General features: G+C 36.6%; 2 protein-coding genes across 2 annotated transcripts; both read left to right on the plus strand.

Annotated features, from left to right (window-relative positions):
- Positions 1–565: 565 nt before the first annotated feature.
- Positions 566–17,719, plus strand: LOC149947979 (uncharacterized). Its single transcript, XM_090172677.1, has 6 exons — positions 566–656; positions 8,256–8,852; positions 10,392–10,521; positions 10,674–10,817; positions 11,266–11,850; positions 17,703–17,719. The coding sequence occupies exons 2-5, from the start codon at positions 8,526–8,528 to the stop codon at positions 11,841–11,843; spliced, it is 1,179 nt and encodes a 392-aa protein (XP_090028803.1). The 5' UTR covers positions 566–656; positions 8,256–8,525; the 3' UTR covers positions 11,844–11,850; positions 17,703–17,719.
- LOC149947980 (tubulin polyglutamylase complex subunit 1-like) lies at positions 17,021–18,504 on the plus strand. Its single transcript, XM_090171002.1, has 6 exons — positions 17,021–17,109; positions 17,173–17,300; positions 17,703–17,909; positions 17,982–18,117; positions 18,215–18,440; positions 18,487–18,504. Exons 1-6 carry the CDS (start codon positions 17,021–17,023, stop codon positions 18,502–18,504), a joined length of 804 nt encoding a protein of 267 aa, XP_090027128.1.
- The last annotated feature ends 5,246 nt before the right edge of the window (positions 18,505–23,750 follow it).

Here is a 23,750-nt window from a genome sequence, read left to right on the forward strand (position 1 = left end):
AGTAAAGTTGATGACGCGTATTTCGTCACGGAGTTGTAAGTGACGTAATTTACGTCATATACCGTGAACAAGGTTTCATTAACGAAAATGCTTTTATGGCATACTTATGAGTGATTATGTTACATATGGTAACAGTGACTAAGTGAGTTCGCGTCTATAGCTCAATCCAATCCTAAAATGGACGAAATAAACTTCTAAATTTGACGAAGACCGGCGGTGGTGACAACGGTAGTTGACGTAACTCTTCGACATTTTTAGCTTCGGACACAGTCGCGTCAAACACGTGTTCCTTTAAGCCAACAACCGAGTGTACGCGATCATTCCGCGCAACTACGTGTCATCCGCGGAGAAGGAGTCAATCTGACGCGGGCTATTTCTGCATCGCGGAGACCCCCTCCCCAGGTGGTTTGGGTAACATCGCGAGTGCTATTTATACGATCCTTCAGCACCCCTTTCCTTCCGCGCAAGCGTGCTCGCAACCTATTTTTGAAACTTCACATCATCGCAAACTTATAACTTCCTCCCGCCTTCAAAATGTATTCGCTCTAAGACTGAGAGAAACATATCCACTTCTAACGGGGATTTATTTTTCTTACCAATTATATCAGAGTTCATTTAAATCTTTCCAGAAAATCAACTAAAGAAGAAGTTTTAAGGTAAATGTTTTGATTTCTTAGATTTGAACCTAAAAATGGCGAGTTTTACGTAAAAAAAACCTCAAATATTTCAATATTCGCGAAACATAATGAGAATAGCTTAATTGCGAACCGCGGAACGTTGGATTTTAAATAACTACTGGAAATTTAAACTGATTTTATACCATCAAATAGTTACAACTATCAAATTTAACTTCATAGCATTTGTTAGTGAGTTAACTATTACGTCATATAATAGGATGTTTTTTAACCGATAAATAGTAAAATAAAGTATTTCAGGATAATCTTAGCGTTAAGGGGGAAGAATACAGTAAAAGCCTCTTTTTCGTTCAAGCTGAACGTTTCTGTTTTAACAATTACACAATTGAATTATATTTTTCCTATTAGGCTGAACCTTCCTCTAGTGCTTAAAATAATTTTGATAATTATAATATCATTAGTTAACGAGATATAAGGTCCTGACTAAAGGGTAGTTTGGGTGCTTGCCCAACTTGTTTAGCTCCGGGAGTCCGAGTTAAAACGTAATAACTTAATTATTTTTAAATTTAAAATTGTCAAAATTATTTTAAGCACTAAACAAGAGGCTGTTCTGCACTTAGATATTAATTTTATAAGTTAAAATACAAAATTAAAATAGTTCAGGTTGAAATAGCACGAAAGTAGACAATGGCCACTGTAGTCTTCCCCTTAATCCCTGCTAAAACCACATCGATTTGGCAAGGGGAAAAAATATTTATCGTTGGAAACATTCTGCAAATAACCTACTTTATATAACCCAAAAATAACGACTATAATAACCGAGGGGCAGGTCACTTCCATTTTGGGTGCGTCTTAATCATAGTAAAATGATTAAATCAGGGTAATCAAGATTAAAAAATCTAATCAAGATTAGAAAATCTAATCACGATTTAAACGAGATTTAATCATTCTAATCATGATCTAATCTTTTTGATTAGATTTAATCATTTTAATTAGATTTTATCATTTTAAACACGATTTAATCAATATAATCGGTCGAATCGAGAATTTATCATTAAAATCAAAACTAAAGTACGATTTAATCATACTAATCACGATATAATTTTTTTAATCAGGATTTAATCATTTTAAACAGATTTAATCATTTTAAACAGATTTAATCATTTAATCAGGATTAAATCAGATTTAAACATTCTAATCATGATTAAACGTGATTTAATCAACTTAATCGTGATTAAATCGGATTTAATCTTTTGAGGGGTGCGTCGTTAATCAAGGAAGTGACCTGCCCCTCGATAATAACGCTGGTACCGAATCGTAACGGTTTGTTTTGATGGTGTTGACGTATAGACGTTTATTATTCGTCATTATTATAATATTTCGTTATTAAAATTCGTAATAATCGTTCTATATTTACGGATGAAATAAACAACGTTTTAGCTCGCACTGTTCCTTTAGAGATCGAAAAATATTTCTAAAAATATGGCAACGTAACTGTACTTTTTATTCGTGCCATAAGCATTTCTATCATAACCTTGCGCTGGATCTTACGGTATCATCAATCGTAAATGTTGGCGGTACAGGGTTTATCCAAGTGTTAATAAACCTTACGAACGAAATACATTTCCCAATGATTTACATGTATTTCGTTAAATACGCAGCTGACAGACTTGATATTCGAAAACGAAAACATGTTTAGTACACACGCGTGTTTTATGAATTCTCGTTTTTATCATTTTGCATTGGTGAAATAAATTCCATGAGAGTGAACTAGTCTTTTGGGTTAGTTTACTCGCGCCTTACGGAAACCAGTGTCTTTATTATCGCGTGATAACTCACCTAAAACGTCAGACAAGAAATTTGAAGAACCCATAGCTATCAGTCCGTATTGTTGAGCCGCAAATTTACTTCGATCCAGCCGTAACACGATACCACAGAAAAGGAAGCGTCTCCCATTTCATCCAAAAAAACAGAGACCTTGTTCGGCCAGACATCCTAATCATCGCATATTGCTTTCAGGTAAACTTCGGCATATTGTAACAACAATAGTCCGGGAAATATGTACCTAACTATAAATGCCCATCCATTATGAAAGTTCTGTGGCCAAATATAGACGCATTCACATATTGCCTACAGGGAAATATGCAAAAAGGGGCGACATCCACCCGAGGTACCTTCCTATTTAATCATGTTTGAGGTAGATGGCGACACTATAAAGTTTATGAAAAATAAACTTTTTTACAAAGTTATTAATTAATTACTAAATTATAGTACTTTAAATTCCTATTAAAAATATATAATTTTTGTAATTTAAATTAACGATTAATTTTAACAGTAGTTAGCACTCTCCGCCATAGATGGCACTATAATACAATTTTAAACTATCCAATCAGGGAAGATAATTTTGTATTTTAAATCTCTACAAAACCGTTCTCCACTAAATACTGAAAACTTTCAACCAATCGTTGAAAATCAAAATTATGACGTCATGTGGCTATCAGAGCGCCATCTACTAACATATAACGCCATCACCACGTTACCTCGGTAGAATGTTACCCCTTTAAAGTCGTCTTTTCCCGTCATAATTTGTAAATCGATCTATAAACACCTGGCTTTTTTAAAAGGGAGTATATATATATAGATATATATATAATCCGTGCATCTTTCCATACCAGATTAAATTAGAAAGACAGAAACCTCGGGCTGTAATTGAGACCACGACATTTGGGTTACCGTCTCAATGTCTCGAGACATCCAACACGTTTGGTTTTTTAAATTAACTAGCGCCAATCATCCCTAGCTTCTGTTAAACCTGGTGATAGAAGCTAGAATTCCTTGATTCCTCATAAATATAGAAAAAAAAACAAACAGGTGCCAACAATTAAAACGAATAAGTAGATCGTGCAGACTGTGCGCAATAATGTTTGCATTCTAGCACATTCTCCAAACTTGTTATTAGGAGTGGGTGTAATATCTTTTAGGTTTGGGGTCGAGCCTTCCTTGTTATGCTTGCTTACGTCATAAATTACCCATGTGACGATTTAAAATATTTCCCCCGGAATTTGGATTTGATTCCTCATTTAATATAAATAATTTTTCGGATTATCGCTAACAATGCGTGGAATATTTGGTAAAGGCTAACAATAAATTGTTAAGAGGCTATTTGCCACGCTATATTCTAGAAGTTTCCTCAAAGCACGTTCTCGTTTCAACTTCTACGGGGGCTTAATCTCTCTACTATTAGAGTTATTAGATTGGTTAAGCCAACGCTAAAGGGGCGGGGGAAACGCGTAGATTTAGTTTTATCGGGTACAGCCTACGCGTCCACCAGCCTCTGACAAATAAAGACCGTCAGAATTAGACCAGATCGAATAATAGTAAAGGATCTTTGATTTTTCCAAAATACCCGAAAGGGTCATACTTTTCCATCTTTATCCCTTTTTTAGATATATCGATTTTCTCACTGTTGTTTGGATAGGTATAAGTATCTACTAAAATTATGAAATAGGAAAATTACCAACTTGTAATGATAAGATTTAACATTCAATAAAATTCGAATTTTAGTCACTGCTCAAAAGCAGAGTTGGACTTATTTTAAACCAAGTGTTTTTAAACCTTGTGGTTTGTGTGGGGGTTTTTACGCAAAAACCTTGGGGTTTTAAGTTTTTCTTAATCCATATTGGTTGATCAAACAAAAAAATTTTGGCTTAAAAAAACTGTCTTAACAGAAAAAACGAATAATATTTTCAAAAAGATAAATTGTGCTTAGTTTAAACTAAGCACATAATTTTTGTACTTTTTTCAACACAAACTAATATTTTGGTTTAATGAAGAATTGCAGGTATATATAGTTAAATAGAACTTACAGAAGCATCAATTAGTTAATATTAATTCAAACAGGGGTTTTTATTTCCTGAAAAAATGTTTTTCCTAATGATGCCCAAAAGTAAATTTCTAGTGAATTAGTTTCCAGAAGATAAATTTTATATTTATCCTAATGATAGAAAAATGGTTCACATTTCATGGCAGGCGTTATTCTTTATGCGGAAGGAGCTAATAATTCAGAAAAGTATTATACATACAACCAATCGTTTCGAGAGAGAGCTGGTGCAACCCCCGGCTACGGCCACTGTTCATTAAAAATTTGCAAAGATTTTACACCAATAAATAAAAAAAATAATAATCAGCTAGGCTAATACCCAAGGCACCACCTTAGGCCTAATTGGCACTATAATAATGCAAAAGGCGCAGTGAGCATTAAAAATTTAATATTTCGCGTATTATCAAATAACGCATATTTCTAATGCATTTTACCAATTATCGCATTGCGTTAATATAACATTATTATACCAATTATTATACTATAAAAGATAAAACTTCAACACAAATTCATACCGTTTAAAAGCTAATAGACGTATTAATTGTTTTTAGATTTTGAAGCTTTGGCAACTAGGCCATTATCACCGAGTACATAGGAATTCAATGACTACGCGCAAATTCACGCGCCATTTTTGAGCAGAGCATAAATAATTCATTATCTATGGCGCGAAGGAGCCAAAATGCCTGTTGTAGTGCGTTGCAAAAATAGAAATTCAACCCTATTATTTAAAAACCCTTGATGGATATTGTCCCGCTTGCAAAAACGCGAAGGGATAACTTTTTAAACGAGAAAAACCTTCCACCGATCTCGAGTAGGGCACGCGCATTTGTATTGACGTAGATTTACGTTTCGTTGAGCTTCCCAAATATTCGATTTCACGTCGTTTCTGTACTTTTCTCGCAGTCTGCAAATGAGATTTCGAAGAGGTTACACTCTTTCGAAATGAGCGTTCAGACGATTACGTTTCACTTTAAATGTTGCTGTTTTTTTTAATTTCTCCGAAACTACATTTGCCATACAATTGTAAACGAATTTAACTTAATAGGATAACAACAACATTAGATAAAATCAATAGAAGAGGTACGTAAATATATTTATAAAATATAACTACATTAACCAACTTTGATACTGCATTAACCAACTTTGATACTGCATTAACCAACTTTGATACTGCATTAACCAACTTTGATACTGCATTAACCAACTTTGATACTGCATTAACCAACTTTGATACTGCATTAACCAACTTTGATACTGCATTAACCAACTTTGATACTGCATTAACCAACTTTGATACTGCATTAACCAACTTTGATACTGCATTAACCAACTTTGATACTGCATTAACCAACTTTGATACGAGATTAACCAACTTTGATACGAGATTAACCAACTTTGATACGAGATTAACCAACTTTGATACGAGATTAACCAACTTTGATACGAGATTAACCAACTTTGATACGAGATTAACCAACTTTGATACGAGATTAACCAACTTTGATACGGGATTAACCAACTTTGATACGGGATTAACCAACTTTGATACGAGATTAACCAACTTTGATACGAGATTAACCAACTTTGATACGAGATTAACCAACTTTGATACGAGATTAACCAACTTTGATACGAGATTAACCAACTTTGATACGAGATTAACCAACTTTGATACGAGATTAACCAACTTTGATACGAGATTAACCAACTTTGATACGAGATTAACCAACTTTGATACGAGATTAACCAACTTTGATACGAGATTAACCAACTTTGATACGAGATTAACCAACTTTGATACGAGATTAACCAACTTTGATACGAGATTAACCAACTTTGATACGAGATTAACCAACTTTGATACGAGATTAACCAACTTTGATACGAGATTAACCAACTTTGATACGAGATTAACCAACTTTGATACGAGACTAACCAACTTTGATACGAGACTAACCAACTTTGATACGAGACTAACCAACTTTGATACGAGACTAACCAACTTTGATACGAGATTAACCAATTTTGATACGAGATTAACCAATTTTGATACGAGATTAACCAATTTTGATACGAGATTAACCAATTTTGATACGAGATTAACCAACTTTGATACTACATTCATTCAATAACTATAGTGAAATTACCTAGTATATTGAAATTAAAAACACAAGAACCATTTATCACCGTCAAGTTTAAAAATATATAAATATTTCAATATAAATATATTTAATATATTTTTATATTTTCTCCAATTTTATTCCCATTTTGACGAAGATTTTATCAACATTGATCTATTTTCCCAACGGGATTTGTTTAGGTATGTGAAGAAAAATGTTTAAGCGCTGTGAAGCTTAAAATACCACGTTTTATCGAAAATTTAGGTTTTATACTTCCAAAATCAAGAATTAACTGTCTTTCTAGAACAGCTAACCAAATGGCCATTAGATGATTTTAAGAAACAACACGATGGCCCTTATTAGAGGCCTATCAGGCCTGTACGTAGCGGATTTTAAGCGACATAACACTTGTAAGACACTGCCCAAAAAAGTGTTTCAATGGTAAACGGGCAAAACATTTTACGGAATAACTTATCTTTCTCTCTGAATCTAACGTATGTCACGAAGTACTTATTCTAAATATTATTTCGAACGCGAGTTAAAGTAAATATTTTGAAGAGTAAAAAACTATCGCAGACAACTTGTCTTAATAAATTATCAAACATATTTTTAGCATGAATATTTCACGCTCATCTCGTGGCATTGAAATCAACCTGAGCTTTCGAAAAACTCGAGGCGGCCAATTTTTTTCAGCGTAACTTCAGACTTTCGTTCGAGGTGCTAGGAATAGAAATAAAAGGTTCGCGTCCAATTCCAGATGTAATTTGTAGCGGATGCCAGTAGATTTTTCGCGAAATGCTCCAACGCGAACCCACGCCAGAGCTCATTCATTCGTTTTTCCAAATATATCCGCGCCAGCTCGGTATATCGCTTATCCGAGCGGATCAGAAACTCAATCGCCACCCAGTCAAAATTGCGCTAATCCCTTTTAAATAGCTTTTATAATCTGTAGGCATTTAGCGTTAAAATGATGGCCTAAGCGTTTGCTTTGGTTAAACCGTTACGTAAAGAGCTTGTCAATGACAACAACTTTTGTAAACACCCGAGAGTTCATTGGCACTTTGTTCGCGTGAAAATATTTAAACCGCTTTCTGAGCGAACGTCAACGTTTGTTTGTCGTATAGAAAGAGTTATTGCAAAGAGGACAGCGCGTTTAAGGATTACGCGCTTCTCCGTAAAATCTAATCTAGTCTCGAAAAGCACGGTGATAAACAATTTTTTCAAAATAAAATGCCAAATTTTCCTAAATGAGAAGTACCAAAGCCCAAGGGTACTTGTTATATTGAAAATAGACGTTCATTTTTAGAACGGCAGTTCGTATAAAAGACTATGGGAAGCGTTATCGAGGAACGCGATGTTTACGGGCTCAGATAAAATGAAGACAAATTATCGGAAACATTCCGAAGCAAATGAGTTATACCGGAGGTGGAGAAAAACGTGTAATTATTCCTCAAAAAGAATAGGAGCTCCTGTCTAAATGCGCGGAACAAAGAGTTGGTCTTGTGTAGGCCAACGAGAAAGGTTCAATTACTGAGGTCGAAGCTTAATTAAAAGCGACGCGTATTCCGAGGCGCTCGCATCTAGGTCCCCGTGTTAAAAGCGTTTTCTATCTAATTTCAGACGCTGTAAATGAAAGAACTCATTCAGCCTAAAAAGACGCGGTTCTTCTTCGTCGTCGTCCAAATCCAAAGATCCAGCCGAGATAGAAAGATTTTTTAAAAAGCGGCATCCAGAGAAGATGACACATCAAGCGCGCGCTCTCCTGGCTCGGCTGCCGCTGTAAGCGAGCCGACGTGAAAAAGGACTTTCTGAAAATAACTTTTTCGCGCGGACTTCGCAGCCACCGAAGAGGATTTCTTCGAGCTCGTTACAATAACGAAATTGTCGAGAATGATTACCCAAAGCACGCGTTCGACGGATCATTATCAGAAACCGAATGTTCCGATTCGTCCGAATCGCTCCGGGTCGTCTTCCGCCACCGCTAACAAGCCGGGCTTCCAGCATCCGGACTTGCAAACCTTCGAAAGGAAAGGCCCTCTCACCGTCACCCACTCGAGGCAGGATCCGGCCGCCACGATGGAGGCTATGCTGGCCAAAGCCAAGACCAACCCGGCCTTCTTAATGGCTTGCAAAAGAGGAGACGAAACGGCAGTCAAGGGATTTCTCTTAAAGAAACTCAACGACGAAACCATCAACTACAGAGACGGCACCGGGAGGGTAAGTCTCAACCCGTTTCATTCTAGGCTCGAGCGACACTTCGTTTTTCGAAACTTAAAGTACTCGTTCGTTTAGCCTAATCTCGCTTCTCGCTGCCCATTTGTTGATGATTCTCTCAAAACTAAAATCAAATACGTTTTATCGTTAATATTATTGCAGACTACAAACCCTTTGCCAAAACATCAAAGGTTAAAAGTGAGCCGTTTATTATAGCTGATCTTACAATTTCGTCCGCAGTCGCGATTTTTAACCTTTCCGCGTGTTTTCGCTCGTATATCGCGAATAAACTCTGTCAATGCGAAAACAAACGCGATAGCTCTTCCGCGAGTGGTGTCCCTGTCAGAAGTACAAACACTTACGAGTGTAAGGCAAACGGAGAAATGGTAAAAGGCCAATATAGAAAGAAAACCGTATTGACGAAAAGGCCAACAGACAGGTCCCAGCTTTCAAAAGAGGTTATTTCAAAAGCAGTGACAATCTTAACAAGGGTTTGACAGCGACTGCTCCTCCGTTTTAAGGTGAACTAAAAAAAGGAGACGTCGCGTGGATACCTCGGTTACGGGTTCCAAACGGAAAGACTTGTTCTAGAAATTAGGGGAAGACAAAAGGGTGCCAAAAACACTGCGCGGATGGAAAATGGTGTCTCTATACATAGTTTAGTTTGTAACCCATTTGCGCCTCTTAATAAAAGAGATTACAAAATCACTTACTAGCAAACTGCGCAATTTCCCAACAAAGTAATTCGTAGACTTTAAATTTTATTAGACACTAAATATAGAAATTTAAGAAGTAAAACTTTATAAACAGTTTTTTTGAACGGGGACGCTCCAAACATATCAAACGCGTAAAAAAACCAAATAAATCTAGATAATACCAACATACAAAACATTTGTTTTTTTTCTGACATTTATTTTCAAATATAGAGATGGGACTAGAGCGTTTTAAAAATTTCGTCTTCTATAAACTATATGACTATTAAGAATTGTAAATGCGTTTTCTAAAATCAGGGTCATATTTTGAAAATCAAATTACACGTGAGTAAATAGAACGCCCTTGTTTCTAAATACAATTAATCGAGACGCCTATGAAAATTTGCTAAATATTTATATTCGTAAAGAATTACACCCCGCTTTTCACAATTGTACGTGCAGTCTAGACTGTCTAGTACAACAAAATAGATAAGATTTGAATTATAGTAGTACTATAGAAAAACATTCCATTTTCATCTCTGACGCGTTATTTGACTTCACGGAATTGAAATACCGCTTTGATGATGCCACCTCTCGTTATAAGAGTGCGGGAGTTTGAGAAAAATTTGAATAGGCCTATCGAAGCTACCGTGCCTGTTATTATACAATCATTCAAGGTCACTTTATAAGTACCTAAACCCGTAAGGTCGTGATATTTTCCGAGATAATAAAGTCAGTTAGAGCGGAGGATATAGTTGAGTCGATCCTTTCGCCGATTTGCGATCAATTACAATTTAATTTACTAGTTCTCAAAGTAAATTTAAAATATTTATTTTTGTTTTCTGTTTAGACCGGTCTCAGCTACATTTGTTCCGACGGACAAATGGCCTTGTTACACATGATAAGTGACGTGCCAGATTTGGACATTAACTTGTCCGACAATGAAGGAAATACGCCTCTAATGCTAGCCGCGCAAGCTGGTAAGTTCCCAATTTCCTCAATTTAACCCAATATTACGCCCTTATCAAGAAAAACTAACGTAATCGATTTATCGATATTTTTCTTTCATTCGAAAGCTTAGGTGTACATATATAATACTTTCCATAAAAAGGTTCTCAATTGTTCTTCGCAGGTCATGCCGAGGTGGTTGCCTATATACTTGATCGATTCCGCGGAATTGTGGAAATTGACAAGAGAAATCAGTTCGGAATGACGGCTTTAATGAAGGCATCCTTGCAAGGACGAGCCAGATGTGTCAAATTATTGCTCAGCGCCGGTTAGTAAAACGTTTTCAAATGTAAAAAAAAAACTAAGGGCCTAAATGTAATTGGTCGTAGTGGTATAGTTAAGGGTACAGAGGGGTGACAAACAGCGGCAAACACTCCTGGACCACCCAGGGCGGTAAAAGCTCTAACTACACCATTGATTGGGCAAGGGTCTTAAAGAGAGTATAAGAAGTATTATTATGGTTAATCGGCGAATGTCTCACCAGTTTTAACAGAAGCTAGGGATGTTCAAATCGTAGCGTGTGTTAGTAAATTATTTTTGATTTAGTTTCTACTCTCTTTAAACAACTGAACAGTGTTTTAATATCCTTTAATCGTCAGCTCTCAAGAATGAATTTTCAAGTCATTCAGGCCTATGTAATTTATAACTCGTTTGTGAACGTATTTATGTCATTTTCTTAAGAATGTACCTAATGTACTTTTTATCTCCGCGAACAGGATCGAATCCGATGTTAAGGGACCCCAATCGAAGGTACACATCGCTCGATTGGGCCAAATACTGCGGTCGTCAGTGTTGTATAGAGCAAATAGAAAAGTTTTTAAAAAGCAACCCCAAAAGGTACTCGAACCCGTTCGATTCGAAAATCGTGGCCGCGTCGACGGCGACGGCGAGGAATCGACGAACGAGCGAATCGGAGCTCGGCAGCGAATACTTGCTCATGAAACACCAACAATTAAGTAAATCAGACTCCGAAAACAGTTGGCTGCGCCAGAAATTACGCAAGACGCTTCGACACGAGTCGAAGAGCAAAAGAGACTTGGGCCCGTTGGGGAACATGACCGCTACGGCCATGATGTGCGCCTCGTCAGCCATCTTCACCAACATCGAAGAATCCGTCGCCAGCACCGCGGCACCGGAACCAACGCGTCGCGTCTCGAAACCGTTACCTCTGCTGGTTCCCAAATTAGAGATCACGCAGGCGCCGGTTTTGGTCAGCGAATTCGAATTGCTTTTGGAATCCGAGAGCAAGTCCACTAGAAACTCATTAGCGAAAAGGAAAAAAAGCAAAGATTAATCAATCTGTACGTTCAATCGTATTTTAGGTATAGCGCAATCAAGATAATAAGAAATGACATCGCACTTCTTCTATGTGATTTGGCTTTTTTTCAAATTGAAACATGTTGTTAAGCTTGACCAAAGGAGCAAAATTGTCCATTGCCATTTTTCCCTAGCTCCTATAGTTTGTCCAGTATCAGCGGTCAAAAGTGGACGAAATTTAGTATAGTCTTATTTGTTAAAAGAGTCAAGGCCCATCGGTTAGCGTTCTACGTTCGCGCGTCGCTAGTCCGGGCTCACTATCAATAGAGTTTTCTTGCCAAGATTCGTGGTGCTTCCCAAAACAGAGCGTCGGATTTGGTTTCGTTCTGATCGTACGATGAACGAACTCAGTAAATAAATAGTTAAATATTGACTTTAACCGACTGTGTGACTAAAATCGATAAATAAGTGTTTGATCTGTTGTGGTGTGACTGTTTCCGAGACTATTTCTTTCCTATTAGCGAGTGTTGAATGTGAGATTCAACGAAACGGTTAATCATATATATTCTGATTTCTTTTATGTTATGTTATGTTATGTTTTATTTTATTATTGCTCATAAAATATTGAGTTATAAATAATTCCACGTACGAAAATTCATCGAATAATAAGTTGCGAGAAAATAAATAATGAAGTAGAGGTGTAAAAATCATGGCAAGAAAACTCTATTAATAGTGAGCCCGGACTAGCGACGCGCGAACGTAGAACGCTAACCGATTGGCCTTTACTTCTTTTAACAAATAGACTATACTAAGTTTCGTCTACTTTTGACCGCTGATACTCGCCAAACTATAGGACTATGAAAAAATGACAATGGACACATTTTGCTCATTTGATCAAGCTTATCAATATGTTTCAATTTGAAAAAATCTGTCGAAAGCCAAATACTATAGAAGAAGCGAGTCGTCCTTAAATTTCATTTATATATTCAATGTTGATGGAATGTCGTTCATTCGGTTAAAATGTACATTTATTTATAGAGTACTCGAGGGACTAACCACTTTCTAAAAATCTGTACGATTAGGCCTTCGGGAATACCAAACTGAGTACAGTCTTTGGATGATTTCAAATCGGTAATCAATTACGTAATCGTTTTAGTACAGTCGCAGCTACAAGCTTGTACATCGATTACGACAAGTGATCAGCCCTTCGAGAGTACTAGAGCTTTGAATGTTTATCGATCTAAATATTTTTTGTTATTCCTATTAACTAGTCAAGTTTATTATCCAATTAAATACAATAGTAAGACCAGAAACGATTTACGCGTATTTAGGAATGAAACTTTCTTTCTAAAATTAAATGCATCTCTTCTTGGTAAGTCGTTAACTTAATTCAGGTGGAATTTCGATAACATTTGTTCAATTGTTGCCAATTGCCTAACTATTTAGTACCGAATTAATTACTTAATCATTGCCAAGTAGGCTGGGCTTTAAAAGATTTCGAGTTTGAATTATCCAATCTTCGTTTAATAATTTATTACGTTTCTACGAACATGGAAGATATTTTCCTAATAGAACTCGTTTCAGAAGACAATTTCAAGCTTAAAGTTTGTGAAATGGGCAATTTACACGAGTATTTATGAATTATTAAGCACCTTTTGACGATAACAAAATGAAAGCCAAAATCCTGATGTACGAATTGACTGAAAATGGCATTTATACTTTCTATTCATTCAACGGAATTTTCCCTGTAGCATCATTGATCTGGGTGATATGTAATTATTTCATTAATATTTATTACGATCTAGGGCTAGCTAGAGTATATAAAAGGCAAAATTCTCAGGGTAAACTCTTCACGTCGGACTGTTTTTTGGTTAAACAGAAAGGAACTTCCTATAATATTTTTATGTTAATTCACAGATAAGCTTTATTATCAATCGCATAATTGTTATTCTTTACAGTTCTACAAATTGTTGAAAAATTTCTTTAGTCTCTAATTTACTGATGAAGCAGTAAATTTGAATAAAGTTAAAAGATTATTAAAAATATCTTAAGAAAAATTTACGGAAATATTTTAAATAAACGTTGTTATTGTAAAAAATTCCTATTATTTTTAGATCATTACATTTTCTGATGCTAGTATACCGTAGTTTAACATGATACAATTTTCCAAATGATTTTTAAGCTGGAGGAACCTTTCCTTTAAAATTATATTGAATTAATGCAACACGTACAGCTTTCCATAATTTTTATTATTACTATTATTAATCTATTGATGCCATAAGTATTACTAAAACGTATACGGAGCAACATTATACATACAAATATTCGTAACCATGATCAATAAGCCATTTACATATTTTTCTCTTGAATATACTTATATGTATACACTTTTTAATATTTGAATCTAGGTAATTATAAAGTTTTGGACCTAGGTACAAAAAACAATTGGCCTATACATTTTGACATTCTTTCTACTGCTAAGTTTTCCCTCCATAATAGAACGGGCGTTATATTAGTTATAAGATAGTAAACATGATCTATCTTGAAAACCAGTTATAGCCCGCAAGAAGGGACGCGATGCTGGAAAACGTGATTAAGTAATGTCCAATTTTGGCGACATGAACGATATTGAACTTGACAACCAGATTTGCGTATAATTTTTAGAATCGCGGAATTGCTGGCCGAGTTAATTACTTCAAACACTTGAATGGCATCGTTGCATAGAGATAGGCGCCGGCGTTGCTCTTTACGGATAACAAGCGAATTTAATCTCGAGAAAGTGAAACCACATATAATCTACAAGCATGGAAGTACTCCACTTAATGGTGAGTGTGCTTAAGGAAATTCTACTCTTTTACGTTCTTCAAACTTTAATATTCAGAAAAATATATCTCAAGCTTTGATAAAAAAATAAAACTCTTAGTTTATTCATCATACTAACATATGGAAGCAAAATATAAGACTTTGCATCGAGTTACTGGAAAATGAATATCTGCTTTTACTGTTGTACTAAATTAACATTTGATACAAGGCGTTTTAAAAATCTGGGTGAAAGGCTGCGTTCAGTAAGACTCAACGGAGAATAAACCGTTTTCTGAAAAGTGAAAACGTATTTTCGTTGAGGCCGTTGCTCAACGTGACGTAGAATCTTGCTGGGCGGTTTTTCGGTCATGGCCAATTTTGTGTCTGTCCAAAGGCTTAACCAATATTTCCCACGTATACAAATAATTGAAAATTTTCTTACATATTTTATTGTAATTACGTAATTTGTACATGTAGTACAATAGAATAATAAAAACTTAATGCTCGCGCTAATCTTTACTTGTGCTGACCTCGAAATAACGTTGATCAACGATAAAAATCCAGCTCTTACAAGGAGAGTACCCGAGGTGTTTAATGCCGATTTAGTTCAAAGTCGGCCGTAATGTAGACCTATATGAGATATGAAGTTTCCCAAAAGGAGACGTTGCACTACCCATTCGATTTGCCATGGCAACCGAAAATGTTTTTGACCACTTACAACCAAAATAAGATTTTTTCCTTATTTTACCCAAAATTTGTTACAAAATTTACACTAAAAATGTTTCAATTTACCCAAACTTGATGAAATTTACCTAAATATGGTCCAAATTACACATTTCGTGATTTTCAAATTTTTTCAAAATTTTCGTAGCTAGGACCCTGTGAAACCGAGAAAATCCCATGCTTTTTTAAATGGAGATTTTATTGTTTTAAGTGATCAAAAACATTTTCGGTTTCCATGGCAAATCAAATGGGTAGTGCAACGTCTCCTTTTGGGAAATTTCATATCTCACATAGGTCTACATTACGGCCGACTTTGAACTAAATCGGCAATAAACACCTCGGGTACTCTCCTTGTTAGTTGAGTATCGAGACGTTGAAACGCGAAAACGCAACAAATTGTACAGTAAGAAACCGGATTCAACGTTTACCCAAAGGCGAGTTCGTGTAGCGTTATTGACCGCAGCTAAAATCAAGTAGCTCTAAACCATCATATTCGTGCATTTTTCTTTCGTATTTCTGGAGCTTACGCGGGAACTAGCACAATTGAAACGTCACTGTGACCCTTGAATCTTTGCCTCTTTAGATGCAAATAAGCTATTTTTATCAGTTATTGGTGCTCTTCGTATTAACTCTTTGGTCAATCTCAATTGCTGGTTAAAAAAAACAACAACAATTCTCGCGGTTAAGAGGGACAATGGAGGGGGCAAATGCGAGATGGAACTAAAAATTTGTTGGAAAAACCGTAGGATCAGTGATTCCGCCTGGTTTCCAACTTCCGGCTTCAAATATAAATTGTGGGTTGACAGTAGATGTTGACGTAACCGATTTTCTAAAGGAGCTGGCAAAAATGGATCCAAAAAATATTGACTGGTCAAGATTGCCTTGTTTGTTCACAGTTTACATCAATACAGATAATCTAGGTGTCAAGACTTACAAACACGGCAGTAAATACAGATTTTGCGGTGTGGCTCCCACCGGAATTGGAAGTGTCGTTATCAATCATAATCTAACTATTAATTACTGCCGCAGAAAAACGGTAAAATGGCTAATCTGTAATTTCGTCGCTAATTTCGCTACGAACATATTCATTTGCCTCGAGCAGTACTTTAACTTGTTGACAGCTTTTGCCTATTTTATTTTATTTGTCCCATTAGTAAAATGGAAAATGTAAAAAAAAAATTAAAAGCGTTGAATATTTTCAAACGAAAATATGAATAAGATAAACGTTCTCCTGGCATTATCAAAAAACAAGCGTAAGACGTTCTTCACCCATATTATTGTATCTTAATCATAAAAAAATTCTTTTTTAGCGACAGAGGTCATCATTAAATTTTACATAACAAAAACTATAAATGCGCGAATGGCTTTCAAACCGAACATCCAAGAACACCTCACGCGCTAGATGGCTCCTTCGTCAACGGATCGATCTGTTGCCGTGGAAACGTGTCCGCGATTCATATTTGGTAGTGCAGCGGCACGTGAACTAGAATCGATCGCTCATTAGAAAATTGTCCCCGTTAAGAGACTCGGCGAAATATTCCAATATCCCGTAGCTATATAATTGCAAATAGGTTTTAGGCAAACCGAATTGAAACAAAGACGACGGTTCCAGCGTAATAGAGAGGGATTACTCCGGATTATTTGTTTCCGGCGGACAATTCCCTTCGCTGTACGGCTCCCAGACTAGATATGAACGATATCCGAGGCGTGCTGCAGCAGTCTTTGTTGGCCCTACTAGACTGCAAACCGACGGACCCCATTGATTTTCTGGCAAATTAGTGAGCCCCGAGCATCAAATTTAACATTTTAATAGGGTATTTACACGGCATCTTTTGAGACAGTTTTCAAAAGGAATGCGAAACAAGCAAAGTTGCGCAAGTCGCTCATTCCTTGGACGGGCTGTCCTCCAGAAACCCCGCTTTGGATGAAATATTACACGCCGCCTACGAAGCGCTAAGGCAGTATAAAGGTAGACTCTTTATAAATTGCGACTCTCTCATTAGCGTTGTGTACAATTTTCTTAATTAATTTAAAGAATATAGCATTTGACTATTCGTTAGGAATGATTAAATTTTGAGGATTACTTCTTAAATAAACTAATTACATATTAATCTATAAAACAAAACCGATTGACTCGACCTCTTTAAACTACGTTGATTTTTGAATGTTTCAACTTGTTAGGCCTAATAAGTATATTGCCTCCGAGAAGATAGCAATGTTGTTACAGTTTCAATCACGAAGATAATGTATTTACGTAAATGTTAACTGCTTAATAAATGTCTAATATAGTTTTAAGATAATTTCGTTACGATTTAAAATCTTGTTAAAGAAATCAGTAATTAATTATGTACTCAATATTAAAAAATCCAAGGTAACGCTGGAGGAGAAGAAGTTCGAGGTTTAACGGGAGACATCTACAGCGAATTACTAGTGACACTTTTGTTACATGGATCATCAAGAAGCATTATTCCGGAACCACAAGCTGACAGATTGTTACACACTCTGACCGCTCTTCCATTCGAACCGATTCCTTTTTCCCTTTTCAAGATTAGCGTTCTGTCATGCTTACTGCTGAAAGGTAACAAGAATTAAGTAAATTTTAGAATCCAAACTTGTTGCCAGTTATTGAAAGTGACCCGTTTGATTTCAGAATTCTGCGTTGAAATAGAAGCGCTGTACGCTGGCCTCGACTTGGAAAAGAAAGGGGTAGTCTCAAAAAGTGTCTGCGACGCTGTCTTGCGAGAACTTTCTCATTCTTTGAAAAGCACGTCCGTGGATTCAAGCTCGTAAGTGTTCTTAGTTAATTAAAAATTTAACTATCAATTTAAGAATACAATCATGGTGAAATCTGATCTACTTTGTATCTGTGGTTTCTGTATTTAGGATTCTGGAGGTTGCGTCTTTGAGACTAGAGATAAGTCATTTAACTTCGGTGTTGTCACAAGAAAACACTTTCAGTGGTCTTACGGAAACAAGATCGCTAACAGCGTTGTCCAAATCAGCCGTTATCAGGAAGGAGCAGTTCATGTCAGAAGCATTGGACGTTTTTCTATCACAGGTTACTTTACGTAGAACCTTATTTGTGTCTGCACAATTTCAACTTGAAATTGTATGCATTAAACATTTAAAAAATATAATTATTGTGTTTCTTAAAGGTTCCGCCCATAAAATGAAGCCAAATCCAAAAATGAAAACTCATCGGTCCAACTAATCTTCGAAGAGTTGTGTACATATACCAATAGCAGCAATATTGTAAAAAAAAAAATATATATATATACATATAATTTTGAAATCTGTATAATACATTTTCATAAAGAAATATTACTTATTCATTGCTCTAATTTTCTGACTTTTATATGATTTTTAATGAGCTTCAAAAGAAATAAAGATTAACACGCAAGGGAAGCGAAAGTTTTCTTGTGTCTTACAAAAACAAAATTTTTAAGAACATTCGTTATCTTTATTTATATACCCCCGTACCCAGGGCCGGATTAACCAATAGGCCGAATAGGCCTGGGCCTAGGGCACCAAGAGGGTTCGAAAAAAATAAAAGTACAACACTTTAATCATTTGCTTTTCACAAAATATTTTCCGGAGTAATTTTAGTAAATGCGTCCACCCCTATGAACCAAAAACGTTTGATTGTCACATTCTCTGACGGACTGCCGTCTAGCCCCTGACGACATACTAAATCTGGCAGGAAAATGAATTTTCCTTCCATTTCTCAATTATAAATTGAGGAAGCGCCTAGCTCGCTTCACTCGCTATTGAAACGGGGCACCAAAATTAACTTGGGCCTAGGGCCCCATAAAGTCTTAATCCGGCCCTGTCCGTACCCAGGCGCGTAGGAACGTTTTGGATTAAGGGGGATGCTAAATTTGGCGCCCCCTCATCAGCATCCTTTTTGCGCTCCTTCTAAAACAATTTGGCGCCCTTTTCATACCACTTTGGCGCCCCTGTACCCCCCCGTTCCAACGCCACTGCCCGTACCGTAAATGAATACATACCGGGGGTGTAGGATACAAGGTATACTTTGCCGATACGAACATGTGGTCAGAATTTATATACTAGTGCTTCAAGCGAATCAAAAAGCCTCATCAGAGTGCCCTACGCCAGCGTCCACAAGCCCGGACAGGTGACAAATCGAGCATGGGTAGTAGTACCCTACTATTGATGGTCTCACCCTCGACTCAAGCCACTCAACCCGACAAAAGGCGCAGCAATGGTTCGACTAGCTTGCCGATACCAACAAGCGAATTTAACAAAAATGCTGTCAGATACGATTTAAAAGCTTCTTAGAATTTTATTCAAAATGAGTGAAGCCATTTTAAAAAAAAAAGCCTGTCCTAGTTTAGTTCTTAAGAGGAGTCTGTTATCGATATAGTCAAAACGCTATATAGAGGTGTCCTTCATCTTTTACTACTAAAAAAATACGATAAATTCCCGCCAATATTTACTAATAAGGCTCCCTCTAGTTGTTAACGTAAAATATTAATAAACTTTTCTTTAATTTTGTTGCCTGTAATGTAAGATATCTGTTAGAGTTAAATATAAAATAGTTAAATATCAGAAAAAAGTTCAAAACATTTTGTCTCATAATAGTTACTGAACCCGTCAATAGAGGGCCGTAGTTGATGTTGGGAAAGTTAAATAACTAAGAGCGAGAAATGCTACGCCCGACTTCCTCATATAAAACATTTTAGTTCATTGATCGATGAAAATGGAAACGTATCAAAAGATCGATTAAGGTGTCTTTATACCATGGGCCGTCATACAATCTATTTACATTTTATTGGATATATTCGTACCGTACGGAAACGGACGTGTCTTTATTACAACCTTGGGTTAAGTATTTCAAACCGCGTGTTTTTAATAAGGTTTGGATACTGATTTTCATACTGAATATTAATGCACCTACTTTTGTGATAGCAGAAATTATAAAATTATATTTAATTCATGATAGGGATAAATAACATATTACAAACTTTTTCCCAAAAGATGGCGCAAAAGGTCTAGTTGATTTTTAAAAGGCACATCGCCATTTCAGTTTACTTAGAGAATAGACATTTTCATCTGCTAAGCAGAGTAGCAGACCATTTAGTTTTATAAAACGCAACACGTCCGGTTAGCAGAGGAAAATACAGCAATTTGAGAGCTTCTTGCGTTGGTCGCTACGTGTCTCTATGTAAACTTGAACAGGTCAATTCGTCTTTATTTTTACATAATCGGGCTTATAGATTGATCATAGACGAGTTATATTTAGAAACGTAAATTTTTTTCTTGCCAAATGTTATCGAAAACATGGATAAATAAATCAACAAAATACATATTGTCAACTATTAAGTCCTCCTTTCCCCCAAAATACTAACTCACAGTCTCGCATCGAATCAAAAGACTGATTTTCGATATATATAACCAAGTATATACGTCTATTTATAACTATATAAAAAATCTTTTATATCTTTTATATCTGAGTATTTACAAAAGGCACTTATCTCGACCTTGAATTAGAATAAGCTAATCATTAATAAGGCCATAAAACACGTTCACAAAATGGAGGTTTTTTCCTGAGCTAGGACAAATTCTGCGAAATATATATATTATAGTAGACCTTGCAATAATCCACGTCGATTATGCTCTATGAGACGCTTTCGCATTGGCCCGCTGACGCACATTCTGAACTTCAGATATTTCGCCACGCAGACTCTATCTGCTTCCGTTAACAATGCGGATTCCTACATCTACGAGTAGTATAGACGCGCGACACCAGCTTATAAATTTGACCGTGACTTTTTATCTAGCGCTTAAAAGTCGTTATGAAACGTCAAATATTTTTTCCACGTTAATTTAACATACGCTTCAGCTTATCCTTGAAGTCCTCGTTTAAAAACTCTACTTCGTATATGGCACCGTAATCTGGGGAAAACATTCAAGGTGATGTAATTGTCGCTGTTTATTGTCGATATTTCAGAACGACAAATATGCGGAATGTCATCAAAATGTATTCATATTGACCCTCAAATTCTGACAAACTTTACATCTATTTTGAAAATATAGAATAGGAATAGAAACTCGGCACCCCGTCTTTGGGCACATTTGACCTTTTAGCTTCCGGTAATGTTGTAATTTGAAGGGGCAGCAAAAGTGGAGTGCTCAAACTTTTTTTTTGAGTTACACACATCGGTGTCGACCCAAGGCCTTAGACACCAGCACACCATAACTGATTAATTAGGGTAAGATAAAAGTAACGGCCACGCCAACGGGGAGATACGTGGGGACAGGGGTGGGGACACCCGTGGCGGAAGTATTCCGACCACCCGTTGGTGGATTGGTGTTCGTCCTCATACGGCTATCCACAAACTCTGCCTCCCAGACGCTTGGGATTACAGGAGTACGCCACTACTTGGGTGTTGTACGGCAAAAGTGGACCTTCTGCCAACTAGATCATGCCAGTGACACGGTGTAGTTTGATTAAATTTGCCATTTAGTTTTCCACTGTAGGTCTATTGAAATAAGTTTGAACCGGAAGCGACACGCTCAAACCCTTTATAACTTCGAGATACAATTGCTATTCCTCTTCTATATTTTCTGTGGTTTTTTCGTTCGATTTAATATTAACGCGTGCTTACGCGGTAAGATGGCATTTGTAACACAACGCGCTTGCCGTGATAAAGGTCATCACGTTGCGTGCTACGATTTGTTTTCGAGCTAACTTGTTTCAAACATGTAGACTTTAGCCTTGTCATATCAACGTGTGTTAGGTATTTGCCATATGTTTAAAGTTTCGCTGATTTGCTTGTTCATTAAATTATTAAAATAAAATGTTTAAGAAATCAAAATACCGAAAATGTAAGCTCAATAAAAAAGCGTGGGGTTATTTCCCCAAACACGGATAATAGCGGTTAACATTTCCTATTGCTTTTATGAAAGATACAATATTAACATGTTTTATTAATAATATTGTTTGAGTTTACTATTCCTTAAGTGTTGTTACCATACGCTAAAAAGTAAAATGAAAAGTAACAATGTCTTAAAAAAAGGTAGTCAAAAAAGATGTTTTCTTACTAGAAGTTGTAAAAACCGTCACTCTACGAGTGCGCAGTAGGATAGTATTCACCCAAAATATTCAAGTGTGATTTGCAAAAGGCAAGGCATTTGAAGGTTTTTACCCCTCTTTACGTACAATATTTAGTAACGTATAGTTTTGTTTGCGAAAGTCGAATACTCAGAGATGCTGGAAGTAGCGCGGGCCAATATCATTGATATATGGCTTCTCGGTTGAAGGATTACGCCTAGCTGCGCATCTAGGATATTTCGTAGTCTCCACGAGGCAAACAAGCAAAGTTCAAGGCCGCTCTCTCGCGGAGAAAGTTTCTGTCTCCCCGAGTGGGACTATTTTTGGAAACGAGAATTTCGGCTAAAACCTTGCTCTTCATTCCCCGCGTTTGCTCTTCAATTCCTTTTTCGATATAATTAATCGATAGTTCTTTCCGCTCACTCTCACTCTCTCTCTCTCTCTCTTGGGTCTGTTGCTCTCTTTAATATTAGCCGCAACGAACATGAACAGCCTCTCAGGCCTACTAATTAATCGTAATTTCCTCACATCTCACGTTATACCATAGGCGGCGCCTGTGGATAGGACGGGTAAGGCATGCGCCTGAAGGAACCACACAGATCCTTCGAGGCTACGAGGGGGGGGGGCTAAAAATAGACAATTAGTGAAAACATTTGGTGTAGTTTTTAAATTCTACTGAAATTTATTATTAGGGGGAACAGACATATGTTGCTGGCTTTTAGAAAATAACAGGGCTTCAAGATCTTTCTAAGGGGGCCCAAAAATAGTTGAAATAACCTACTTGACCTACGTTATCAAAACTTCCTGACGCGGCTACTGAGTTATACAAACCAACAAACACGTTTATTGCGCAGGAATTTGTGATGAAATTAAAGAAAATTAACGGCTTTAGTTTAAAACTTCCTTATTGTTTTATCGTACCTCCAGCGTCTTTTGAATGCAAAGTTCTGGTTAACTTATCATTTAAAGAAATTAAAACTGATCGAAATAAATTAAATCTTTACAAAACATTTCGAAATTTGAAAAATTTCAGATTTTTAACAATTGTTTAGGCTGAAGGATATCCGGTTGTCCACTCGCTGCTTACAGTAGGGTTGACCCTCTAGGGACTTGGCAGCGTGACGTATATAAAACGTCACACGTGCTTTTTCCAATTGGGAAAAAACATACCAACATGGCGTCCATAGGCAAAGGTACGGCGTGACGTCATGCTACTTTGTCCGTTACCCGCTCGTAGGAAAAGATGACGTATAGGAAGTTCATAAATCTAATGGCGAAACATCCCCTTAAATGTTAGCAACGCTCCCCGGCCCAACTCTAATTTTCAATTCATACCCCCCTCCC

The sequence above is a fragment of the Leiobunum rupestre genome, chromosome 4 (assembly GCF_980474605.1).
Source record: "Leiobunum rupestre chromosome 4, qqLeiRupe1.1.hap1, whole genome shotgun sequence".
NCBI classification, from domain to species: Eukaryota; Metazoa; Arthropoda; class Arachnida; order Opiliones; family Sclerosomatidae; genus Leiobunum; species Leiobunum rupestre.